General features: G+C 39.8%; 1 protein-coding gene across 15 annotated transcripts in view; it reads right to left on the reverse strand.

The window, feature by feature from the left end:
* Positions 1–13,447, reverse strand: part of ROBO2 (roundabout guidance receptor 2) — a 1,049,785-nt gene that overhangs the window by 143,258 nt on the left and 893,080 nt on the right. For all 15 annotated transcript variants that reach the window (XM_050333786.1, XM_050333782.1, XM_050333787.1 and 12 more), the window contains 2 exons: positions 12,784–12,904; positions 3,305–3,443 (listed from right to left, as the gene is read on the reverse strand). In XM_050333786.1, coding sequence (XP_050189743.1) covers positions 3,305–3,443; positions 12,784–12,904 — 260 coding nt within the window. The remainder of the gene's footprint in view (positions 1–3,304; positions 3,444–12,783; positions 12,905–13,447) is intronic.

The following is a 13,447-nucleotide window of genomic DNA, read 5'->3' on the forward strand; positions in this document are numbered from 1 at the left end:
TACCAGGCAGTGGTAGAGATAAGTACTTGAAAGTACAGTGGGGCCCACCCAGGTGTATACCACCACGGACATGGGGAAAGGGCACAATCTGTAGGTACCTCATTTTAAATGTCACAAACCCCCAGGAAGACAGCTGGTTGCTTGGGAAAACTTGGGGACTGAGGTATGCTGTAACAGGATACAACCCAGGCGGTCTGATCCAGATCAAGAAAGAAATAGCCCCAAACGACCCTTGGCCCAAGACACCACGCACAACAACCCTCAGACAGACCACTCGCCCTGCAACACCCAGGACACTGCACACTTCTAGCAGTCCAACTTCCGTCAGTACAACTTCCAGTAGTACACATCCACTTTGGAAGTTGATACGAGCCAGTTACCAAGTCCTGAACAAAACCAATCCAAACCTCACACAACACTGTTGGCTCTGTTACAGAGTGCAGCCACCCTATTACCAAGGCGTAGCAATAAATGACATGCCCACACAGGCCTACAGCGATAATCCTGCCCAATGTCTGTGGGAGATGGACAAACAAAGCATCACACTCACAGAAATAGTCGGCAGCGGGATGTGCGTAGGCCAAATCCCACAACACAAAAGACAATCATGTGCCGGGGAAGTAAACTACACAGCCCGAGCGAAATGGTTAGTCCCGGCTAATAACACTAAGTGGGCCTGTTCCTCTACAGGACTCACCCCTTGCATATCTTTGAAGGTGTTTAACAAATCCGCAGAGTACTGTGTCCAAGTGACAATAATCCCCAAGATCTATTACCACCCCGAGAACTATGTGTACGATTCCATGACTGTCCCAGACCATCACCTGGCAAAGCGAGAGCCCGTTACAGCATTAACCATGGCCCTGCTGATGCTTGCGGGAGGTACCGGAGCAGGTACAGGGATAGCGTCCCTAGTACGTCAGAACAGGGAATTCGGCGCTTTAAAATTAGCGATAGACGAAGACATAGCCCGAATCGAAGAATCCATCACAGCTCTCGCAAACTCGCTTAAGTCACTGTCCGAGGTGGTTCTGCAGAATCGCAGAGGACTGGACATACTGTTCTTACAAGCAGGCGGACTGTGCGCCGCTCTTAAAGAAGAGTGCTGCGTTTTCGCGGACCACACTGGGTTAGTGAAAGACACCATGGGCAAGCTGCGAGAGAGATTAGAAAATCGAAAAAGGGACAGAGAATCGCGGGACTGGTTCACGTCACTGTTCGATCAGGCACCATGGCTCACCACCTTGCTATCCTCTCTCATTGGTCCAATAGCAATGCTTTTCTTAGCACTGATTTTCGGACCTTGCATTTTTAACAAGCTCGTGTCGTTTGTCGAGAACCGTCTAAAAACCATCAAAATCATGGTGGTCAAAGACCGACAACTGCTGTAAATAGTATCTTAATTCTATGTAGCTCCACGTAGTTTACACTATGTCACAATTATATACCTTAATAGTAGAATACAACTTCCTACCTCTTTAGGCTTCCTTATGGAGCCACTTATTAAGCCTTAAACCTTTTAACCTCTATGACCTCTACAACTGTCTTTTGCACATTTTATATTACGGCTTGCTTTATACGGCATGGAGAGGGGGGAAATGTGAGTAGATAGGGTCTGGCGATCGGAAGATTTCGGTTTGTTACGGAAAGATAGGGACCGACCCCCTACCAGGGACCACCCCCTCCCATACCTGGCAGCCAATAATAGATTAGGTGACTTCACAAGCAGACGGAAATGACGGTGTAACTTAGCATTATAAAAGACTGTGTTACAAGGTAATAAACGCCATTTGCCGTCCACCACATTGGTGTCTATGAGTTAATGGCCCGAGTGACTGAAAGATAGTCACCGTGCTTTCCCTGAACCAGGTCATCACGCAACACTATGCTTCCTGATAAATTTTTTCTTCCTTAGAAATACATCATGAATGAACAGGAAAAATGACCTCAAAGCACACAGTACTATGTTTTCATAGTAAGATAAAAACCAAAAAGAAGTAACATAGTCATTAAAAAGAAACTACTAAAAGTACAACCCAACCAAAGACACCGTTGGCTCTTCATCTGTTACTTCTGCTTATGAGACTGAGAAGTAGACATGATTTAAAACAACAGAAGTAGCACAACAGCAAGAATAAATCACATAAGCACAATGTATGTACTGTGGACTACTCTACAACGCATGGTTAAACAGCAAGCAAAGAGAAAAATACATCCTGACATCCAAAAGTCTTCTCTTCAAAATAATATTTTGTGTATTACATGCATACACATCTGCCAGTATAATGAGCAAAACAGCTAAGTCACTATTTAATTTGTTTGAAGTTGCAAGAAAATTAATTTTTAAAGTATTTATATATATCTACACATACGTATCTTACTTATGTAGAAATGTTTTGTCTAGATTATGTATTCCATTACTATATTCCACTGATGGAAAAGATCAGCTATGGTGGGGGGAAAAAAAGCTGGCACTATTCATATCTGCTGTTGAAATTAAAAGTCAGAAGGCCAAGAATGATTTGTTGGGTTCTGGAGACCTGGGTTCTAATTCCTGTTCCCAGACCTATTTCTGCGTTAATATTTTTTAATGTAACAGTGATTCAACATCAAAACAAGGAAGAGTTCTAGAAAATGAGGACCAAACGCTGTTCTGTTAGCTGAAAGGAGCCAAACTAATTTAATACTCTTTTGCAGGAGAGTCTCCCTTCCCCTGCTCGCTCTGGAATTTTCTCCGTGTTTGTTCCGGAATACGCGAATCTTTCTTGAACACAAGGGGCCTGTTCCAGATTTCAGCTTTGCTTTATACCTGTGCTAGTTCTGGCTTTTTGTTTCCTCCAGAGGAAGGTTTCTCTCCAAGATTTAATAGATGTGAACCAAGGAGCCAGCAAAGCCCACCACGGTGCTGTGCTTCTAATCCCTTCTGCTAGTGCAACAGAGCAACTCTCCTGCCAAGTTGCCTCCCTCTTGGTATCAGCACATTATTCTGAAGGCTACTCTCACTAATACATTCCTAAGACATCTTTACTGTCTCCAGTAAATTCAGTGAATACTCATGTGCTCACAACACCTACAAATCATTTTTCTTCCTTCCACAGGAATCCATTATCCAGACAACTCACCCAGACTGGGTGTCCCTGCTCAGCTGGCTCTGGAACAAGTTTTGTAGTGCCAAAGACCAGCCATAAGGGAAATAAAGCTCGGAAATAATGTCAAACAGCAAACTCTAAGTAGTAGGGATGGATTCCAGCATTATTCAACAACTGAAATTTGAAAGTGTAGGGAATGTGAATGTTGCTCTCACCTTCCTCTCGGTAAATCTGCATCATCTTTCTTCCACCGGACTGTGGGCGTGGGATCCCCCTGCACCTGGCACCGGAAATCCACGGCCTCCTCCTCCAGCACCACTTGGTTAATCGGTCGCCTGAGAAACGTGGGCCGCTCTTGAAAGAGACATTAAAATTCCTTAGTGAGTCAGAGGGTTGAAATGAACATTTTTTGACTTTTCAGCATCATTTTGTTTATCCATGCACCACTCAGAAAGGAGGCTGAGCTCCACAAATTCAGACAAGTGGAACTGATGATGTGCATAAAGAGCCAGGAAGAGGGCTGCCAGGCTGGAGAGGCAGGGGCTGTCGCATCTGGCCCTCAAGGAATAGTGGAGTGCCACCAGAAGGCAGCCTGTGCCAGGACTGACTGCCCACCTGCCCTGCTGGACAGCAGACAGGCCTCTGAGCCCGTACCCTTCCCTGGGAATGCTGTGGCTCTGCACTGCTGCACACACAAAGCCTGATCTGAGAGCTCCTGTCTGCTCTAGCAATATATGAGCTGCCAGTGGAGCCAGCCTGGCTTTGGCAACGTTCAATATCTTCATGATGCAGAGGAAAATTTGAACTCGGTTGTTACGAATCTCAGGCAATCGCGGAGTGTCGGGCAGAGGACAGAGCTTCCCTTCGCCGACTTCACCATGGAAAACCAAATTAAGGTCTGAACAATAATTTCTGTTTACCCTTGTTGCTTTAGCCTGCACGGCTACAAATATTATTAATCACCCTAATGTTGTACAGGCCTGTTTAAAATCCAGATGCAGAGCCACAATCTGATCTCAGTTGCGCTGGTACAGTACCCTGTACACAGACACTGGTACAAACTCCAAGTACCGGTAATTTCATTTGAAAGGATGTCACTGGGGTTAGTTTCCAAGCTGCCTTTGGATTGCATGAATTTTGCTCTGTCCTCTCAGCCATACCACACTCGTATTGTCGTAAATTATTTATGCTAGCCAAACCATTATAAGGCTGGGTTTATATGAAGCAGTATTTCCACTCAAGACAAGGGTTTATCACAAAGACATTTAAAGCTGGTTACACGCTAAGTTTCACATTTCATTCTCAGCAAGTTGAAGGGTATGATGTCACCTAAAAATATTACTCAAAATTCACACAGATGCAAGCGATACCAGATTCTGACTCAGGCACTTTGTCTTGATAACTACAGAGCTGAGTTTATAGGTTGGTTATCCATGTTTATTATAAGCAAATAATAATAAAAATAAAAACCATTAAAGAGCGTTAATAAGGTTGCAAAATCAAGCGGGCAGCACCTCGCTGCCAGAACTAAGGCTGCCTGCGTGCCTTTTAATCACTTCCTTTCTGTTTATGCCTTATAGGACTGGTTGCAATTATATGATAACACACCATTTTTTTCCCCAAACATCTCCAGACTGTTGGTGTTCATTTAATGAGCAGGTGTTTAATATTTTGCTTTAGTTGTACTGTTTAGTGGGTGGCCTCCTGTCATACTACTCAAACTTCATTTCAAAGGCAGCATTAATTATTTCCTCATGACCTCTATTACACATATCTTAATGCTTCATGAGCAACTCACTTATTTTCATAACTCCTCTCTGAGGTGTGATGGAGATCCTAGAAAGCAAGATAAAAACTATCTGCTAAATTTTTATACCCAACCTGAGCCACAAAACTGGCAATTTTTGAGGGGCAGGGAGAATTAAGCGTTAATTAAGCTTCCATCGAATTCAGTTGCAGAAAAAAAAATGCTCACCACTTTTATAAATCAGAATATCAAGTCAGAAAATTAAGGATCACAAAACCACCTGTTAGTAATTATGCAAATGAGTGACAGCATCACAGAGGAATTCCATGATAGTAGCAGGGGGACCTATTGGCAGGGGAAAACGTATTTTGTCAGCAGAAGAATAGACATGTTCAAGAATCTGTAGCACTTTTCCAGATGATAGAGATAAGAATATGTCTAACAGGCAGAGATTCTTCTCTCCAAGCCATTGCTTTTGTCCTATTCTTATTCTTGCCCAGGACCTGCAGGTTTCAGCAACGTTCAGGCAAGTAAATTCAGTTCTAGTCTCTTTCGACACATTGAAATCTTTACTATTCCACATTTCAAGTCTGTGTACAAGCCATGTCCAGCTGCTGACTGCTTCCTTAGTCAATTTGTCTCATCTTAGCCCAGAAACATTGTATGGGACCTGCAGTTCTCAGGACAGAAATCTTCCTCCATTCCTCTCCTTCAAATCTTTGCCCATTTCTCTTCAATTATTCCTTTTACTCAGAACTGCAAGAACTGCAACATTTTTAGAGGAGAGTTAATTATTTTGGCAATTTAAAAATAAATAAATTAAAATCCAATCAGGTATGGAAAATTTTGGATAAAGCCTTTTTTAGTTTGACAAACTTATTAAAACTGGGCAAGGTAAAAACACCTATTATTTCTTAATGTTAGTGCTAAGCAATGCACTTGGCCCACTTGTAACTATGTGAACCTAGATGGGAATTTCTGTATGAAACTTTCTGCAGGTTATCAACAGCATCTTATTCACAAATGCTCTCCTAAGAAGAGCTCAGACCAACCCCTGCTCTGAGCTCATACGTAATATATCCTTCATTTTGGTATTTGTTTTTCAAAAATGACCCTAAACTAAGAAATTTAGATTTCAGATTGGCATTTCAAGTGGCGGTTTAGAGGCCCTTGGTTCATTCACAATGAATTTAAATAACTCTGTGTGTACCTGCACAACAGCTTGGTCTGCATACAAAAAATTATTTTAGACCAGGTGTATAAGAGCTGCATGTAAACAGCTAAGAAATTAGCATGTGCATATTGATGAAATTGCTACTTGTGGCTGTAAATTCTTCTACACAGGAGATAAAGAAAGAAACCCCTGTCACATGTTGAGGAGAACCCAGAAAGTAAATAGCCCAAAGGTCATTAGGTTAATCACTGGATTCCACATCAAGTAAATTTAGGAGCGTACACACACATTTGTTTCACATCAGCTTCTTAAGACTGTGTATTTTCAAAAACATTTTAAAAGTTTCTAGAAAATAAAATGCTATGAAAGGACAAATCCCACTTAGTAAGGAAATGTGAATACCATTAACTGCTGGTTCCATTTTTCCATCCTCTCTGCATTTTGCTCAGTGTGAATCAGGAAAGAACAAGTTACCTCTCATGTTGTTTCCTGTATTTGTATCACTCAGAAAACCCCTTGAATGTGTCCAATAGCTAATTATACAGCTATAAAGTGATCAGAGTGAATGCCATTGCCAATGCAATTAACATTCTTTATATGAGATTAACTGGATTTGAGTCACCTGCATAACTTGCTTACAATGTTAATCTCTCAGGAGACAGAGCGCTGCCTGCTCAAGCATGCTAAATAAAGAAGGTTTCTTCAGACAGCCAGGTCAAATTTAGTTTAAGAGCTAATCTTGACAAAAAAAATCTTTTTTTATTTTTATTTTTTTTTCTTCTGAAATGGTTTGCCCATAAATAAAGCCTGGTGGTATAATTAAACATTGTTATGCTGTCAACAGCATCCAGAACACAATATATTTGAGAAACAACAAGAAAGGGTGATAAATTAAAATCACAGACATATATAAAAATTTTAATACAGCTATTTTATAAGCTTTCACTGAGTAAATAAAGTACCTACTTCCCAGACTTTCTCTGATGAATATTAAAAATCTTTGAGGAGAACGATAAAATAGGTCATGGTTATATGTCATGTCAACCAGTCATGCTATTACTAGGGTGACCTTTATAACTTCAGAATAAACTTTGCTTGCAGTTATAAAAGGGGGTTGTTAATGCAATCTGGACACACATCTGACAATCTGTTGCAGAGCTCGAGATATCCACTGCAAGGAAACCTACAGATCCTAACCAGAGACGGGAAAATGCTCTCCTTGCTTTGGGTGCTGACACAAGTTAACCTCAGAACTCAATTTTTCCCATATTTAACAATTGGTCTGAGTATCACAGTCTATTAGAGAGACTCAGATGACCTTCAGATGTATTGCTGCCCTTTCTCTCTTCCTCAAAAAGTTAGATAGCCATACATGGGGCCTCAATCTAATTAAAATGATCCTAACTACCTTAATATATTTTCTCTGCTGAGGCAACTGCTAGAGTGAAGGATTTGATGGTCCCCATAATGTAGAGCCTCAATCTGATTTGGAATTATTTTCTCTCTCTTTGCTGGACAGAAGACATAATTTTTTTAAAATGCCTTTTTTTTTTGTTCTAAAAAGAGTATTAAAACAAAAATTAAAAGGCTTTGGGGAGGGATTTAATAGTAAATGTTAAAAAATAAAAGCTTTTCTCCCTTTAGCATTCTGATGCAAAAAGAAAAAAAAAGGAAAAATTAGATGGTTGGAAGTAAGTCTCACTTCAGAACGCTGTCAGTAGCATAGATATGTTATTAAATACAATGTGATCTGGATGAAGGAAAGCTCTCTGCCAAAAAAGAAGACGTGGAATAAGACAGGATATTACGATCTCACTAAATTTACCTATGTTGGCCAAACAAAAGAAAATACAATTGCAAAAGCAGATGGCTTTATATTTAAAAATATTCTTCTACTATTTAGGTGCTTTTCTATTTTCCATTTGAGAAATAAGGCCTTGTGTAGACATTACAAACTTCTGCTCTCTAAGCAGCTCATCTCTAAGGTGAGATGAGTTTGCCCAGTAAAGGCATGGGGCACTGACAAGAGGCACATGCAAATGCAGTAGAATTATTTTTATCCATTGCTAGTGGTTTTCTCCTTTTATATGTGCCTACAACCATGTTTATTTCAGTTTTTACTGACCATTACATACAGACCTTGGAGACCAAATCAGACCCTTTTTCACAGCAGTGTCGTTACCCCGTTACAACTTCTCTGTATCTGGGAATAACAAATATTGTAAAGCCAAACTGGCTTTTTGCAAATTGCCACAAGTAGAATGCAAGTGGAAAATACAAGTATTTGAAGAAAACCCAGAGGAACTTTCATCTGAAGGACAAAACACACGCTGCTGGTTTCTCTGCCTCGACCTGAGAATGTATATCTGGTTTTGGTGGATTTTTCCATGAGACTGGGAAAGCTTCTGGGACTAATTTCCAGGATACAATGGGACAAGACTGTCTGCTAAGGCCATCCACATAGCCTGAGCTCAAGAAACCAAAATGGGGCACAACATCTTCATTAAAGGATTTTTGGATTTTTTTTCCTCTAATGCCATGTCATCACAGAAAACTCTTCCTGAAAGTACGGTTTCTCTTTCAGCCTGACAATATCTACAGAACATCAAACACAAATACTTCTTCAAGCATCAGACAAAAGTACCTCTTCATCCCACAGGACCTTATTAGCAGAAAAAAGGGTCAGGTACCAAAGTTTAAATCAAAGATTAATCCAAAACAATCTTTATTATGTCCAAATTGACATATCTTTTAAAGACATTTTTGTACTCTTCTTAGTTATGCTTTATATTCTTTTGAGGCTCTTCTAAATATATCTTTTTCCACTGCTTGATGCCAGCCTCTTGAAGTTGATATACTAAGGCTTTCATTGATTTCACTGAGCTTTAGAATCAATATACAAGATATACCTTTGTACATGCACTTCAAACATATCATTTTAAGTCCAAAGGAAAAAAAAAAAAAAAGAGTTTGAAACAGTTAAAACAACTTGAAAACTTATCTCAGAACAGGGCAATAGCATGACAAAATGATAAAGGTTATCTTAAAGAGTAATTCCTACTTTATTTAATTTCTGGCTCCATATTATGTATTTACAAACAAAGCTTTCTTACAAATTGGAATTAAACTGTTTCTGTTTTGCATCTTGCTTTAATTCCATTCAGCCAAAGGCTATGAGCCCAAACACAAGCAAAGCAACCTAATTTGTATCACTTACACTCCTGAAATTGGCCTTTAGAATGGTGTGTTCATAATAATAACATCCCACGCTGCCTCTTTTTGTGAGCATTAGGATTGATGTTATTAACTCCCTGTAAAGGACAACCCCGTCACAGCCCCTGTCTTCTTGCTTTCCTCCAAGATTGCACCTTGGAGGCTCATAAAGGCAAACACTAGCAACAGTGCTTGAAAGAAAAGACTAACAAAATGTAGTGCATCCTTGTGACTATTCAAAACACAGGAACAATTTTGGGTAGCGCTGCTTCTGTGCTCAGTTGGCTTTATGGTATTTTGCTATGAAACTTTGATAATTTTCTGCTGGTAGAAGAATCCTGACTCGGGAGCAAAAGAAATGCAATCTGCATCAACACTACCGGCCTACAGTTAGTAGTGCCTAAATGTTGAAAACAAGGTTTCAAGCAGACAAACTTGGGAAAAAAACCCAAAATATCAGTTGTTTTGTGAAAGTTCTACATGTATTATTCACAACTATCTCTCAGTAAAGGTTATTGAATGGGTACCCAGCCAAGTGGATATATTCTGCCCATGGGAAACTTTTTATTTTCTCCCCCTGCTTCGTTCCAAGGTTCTTATTTATTGTCTCTAAACTCAGGAAAGGTGTAATATTTTAGGCTAGGCTTCCATACTGTTCCCCCAGGCCACCAGTTCCCACCACACTGAGTCACTTTTTCCAGAGGCAATGCCTCCAGCTAAATTTTCTGTACAGGGAGCCAGAGAGCTGTCACAAGTCACACGCAGAAGTGAACTTCAGGTATTACAGAAAAACTTGCAAAGCCAAAAGTAACAAGTGGCTGGTTCCTGGAGAAGTTTGAGAACTAGTATGAAGCAGTTCCTTTTTTCCTACATAGTGTAGTTTACTAAGGCCACCTTCAGTCTATGAAAAGGGTTTGAAGGGTTGTTATTCGGGAAAGGAATAGAGAAGTGAATAATCACCTAATTAATATGCATTCCTCTCCAGAATCATCATCAGCTCTACGCTTGCCAGTCATCTAATTACATTCTCTAAGTCTCTTATCTAAGATCTCTTTATTTTTATAGTAAAATCCATTTTCAAATATGTGCAAAAGAGTTAAAGTTGGACACATGAATTGCATATAAGTATTACGCTATTTTTGGCATATTTTTCCTCAAAACTTGCCCTATTCCCATGCTCCTCAAACCTCTGAGTCATATTAGAAGGTGGCTGTGGACTTAACAGATGATCCTTGGTCTTGCCTATGCTCACTGAAGCCAATTTGAACGCGCAAAGCCAACCTGACGTTTCCCAGTCTCTGGACTTATTGCATTTATTTTACATGCTTAGACTGATTGCACTGTCCAGTAGACACAGTGCTTCCTGGAAATACCATGGATAACGCTCTCCAGTGCACTGTGCTTTCACCTGCTCACACAGGAGCTGCTGCCTGCAGCCCAGGAATGGAATACAACTGCTGTGGTGGTGGAGGGCAAAGCCAAGTCAGCTCCTTTTGCATGCAGTGGACCAGGACTAACCTGGACACGACTATACGTGGAGCCCAACGCACCAACACGGAGCTTCAGGGTCAGGAAACGGGCACAGGACACTCAAACCATTTTGTCAAACAGCAAAACCTGAGCACCTGCTTGCTGAGTGTTATTCTTGTACAGTAAAAAGGAAGGTAGGAAGGGTATCCCTTTCTATCCCCAGATAGAATGGAAATTTTAAATAGGAAGATACTGACATAGAGTATTTTAATACAATTTTCTTTCGGTAGTCTAACACACTTAAGTTAGCATTAAAATGCCTAATCTCATTTATTGCTGATGTTTTTCGGTATTCACCAAATAATTTCAGACTGTATTTTTGCAAGCTGATTGGCTATGACTATATCCTGTAAAAAATTCAGAATATTGCAATTGGCTATGCATTCTTTTATATACCAAGATAAACCTCATATTTTTCATAGCCTGGCAGGATATGAAATTACATGAACATTTCAGTTTTCATTCCTACAGTTCAATGCTTTTTAACAAATTATTTTCTTAAGGATTTCTTAGGGCTTTGTAGTTTAGGACTGCAATCTGCTTGCTATCCACAGGGAGTATTACCAGAGATTAGCAGTACTTAAACTGATGAAGGAGATATGTCATGTCTCTTTCACATCTGTTTAAAAGCACAACTTCAACAGATTGGCTGCAAAGGACACAATAATTTGATAGAGATCCTTTCTCTGCTTGTTTTATTTTTGGAATGTATAATAGTTTTGTCTTTAAAAGTTGCATGTTTCCATGAATCCACAACAAACTAAGTGAAATGGAAGCCTTTACAGTCTTGTAATGCTGGAAAGCAGAAAATATTCGCTCACTTGTCCAGCAGAATTTGCTCAGATATTGTCTAGCAGAAACTTTTCTTTGCCTTTTCTGAATCCCATAGTGTGTTTGGGTTTTTCTTAAAGTGAATGTTGAATTGATGAATGTTGAATTGCATATACATGCAAACACAGAGATGGCAATATGACTGTGTTTTCCAGGGCAACATATCAGGCAGAAGGTGGGAAAAAATAGGAGCATCTGCCTCAGAAAGGACCTTAGGATTTCTGTTAAAAGTCTTACTGGAATCACAAACAATCTTGTTTGGAATTCAATATTGTATATTAAGGATATCAAAGAGCTGTAGCAGGAGGGAACATTAACACTATTTCTCTCTTGTTGGCATGTACGTGAGGGTTTTTTCCTTACTGATTTGCCTTTGTTTGCTCAGAACCTCTTGACTAATTCCTACAAAACCATGCCTACAGGATGTACCACAGCAGGATTTTGTGGCTTTGCTTCTTGTCAAGTTGTTAGCAGGATGGATCCAACTCTAGGTTCTGTTATCATTCTATTCTTGCTCTGGACCCTAAACATGGAGTGAATGTTCCTAACATTCTTGCCTTGCCTATCAGGTCTAGAAGCACTTTCACACAGGAAACCTATTCGTTTTTGATTCATTCAGCAGCACCAAAAGCCTAATTGGCTTACAGGATGAAAAGTTGTTTCATGCCCTCTGAAAAACAAATGAAAAAAGCATCTCTCTATATATAACAATTTGATTTCATAATTTTCTTCAAAGACTTTTTACTGATCAACTAAGCTCTTCTGTGCTTTCCTACAAAGGTTTGATTTCACAACCCCACAGGAATATGGAATTATTTAAATAGGCAATGTTAGCCCAAATCTCTGGCAAACAGGCATTGTCAGTTCTATTAGAAGTAGCCTAATTACTTTTGGCAATTTTGTGAGGGAGGGCATTGTGTCCTGCATTATCACCTCTGGTGTATGCACATCACCACAGACCTGCAATTAGATTAAAACCACGTGCTCAGAGGGAAAAATCTTGAGCCATCACAGCTCCACCATTATAAAGGACAGGTTTCAAAACCTGGCCTTCTTCGGAAACTGTGATATGCATCTGAAGCAGTACTACTGTGTTTTGCTAATTTTTTTTTTTAGTCTCATATTTTGATGAGCCACCCAGGTCAACCCAGTCTGTGGCATTTGTGGTGAGGAGGAAATAAAAGCAAGAGTCACTTTACCAAAGACGGTCAGCTCCGCGGGGTCGCTGTCTCGCTCCCCCACCATGTTCGTCCCGACGCAGGTGTACATGCCCGCGTCGCTTTTCCTCGTATTGGAGATCATCAGCTTCCCACCACGGATCTGTCTCAAAACAAGGAACATGTTTTTAACTTCAGATAAACAAAGCATATCAGGGGAAAAAAAAAAGAAAAAAAAAAAAAAGAGCTGCCTTCTCAGGCAACAAGTTCCGCAATCAAGGTATTTTAAAGTTTTGCTTGTAAATATATATATAGCTTTAGAATTAAAAATGTATGTATTTAAATATATTTAAGCTGTTCTAGAGAACATTTTTATCATGCTGACTAATTTCAGCTTGCAACTAATTTCAACTGCACTTAATTTTTTTCCTTTGGTTTTCATTAGATTCTTTACGTTTCAAAGTTTATATTTCTTGCTGCGTCTTGGCAGCACAAAGAGCTTGTATTTCTTGCATGATGATATGTAAAGCACTCTTGACATCTCTCAGAAGAAAAAGGTAATTGGACTTAGTTTTATTTAGTTCATTTTACCGGTTTCTTAACAGTTTCCTTGATCACTGATTAAGACAGATTTTCTTTCTTTGTTGAGGCAAACAGACTTAATCTGGCCCAAACTGAGAATTCACCTGAATCCTGTAAGACTTAA

This window comes from Myiozetetes cayanensis, unplaced genomic scaffold (genome assembly GCF_022539395.1).
Source record: "Myiozetetes cayanensis isolate MyiCay16 unplaced genomic scaffold, myiCay2020 scf5-8, whole genome shotgun sequence".
Lineage (NCBI taxonomy): Eukaryota > Metazoa > Chordata > Aves > Passeriformes > Tyrannidae > Myiozetetes > Myiozetetes cayanensis.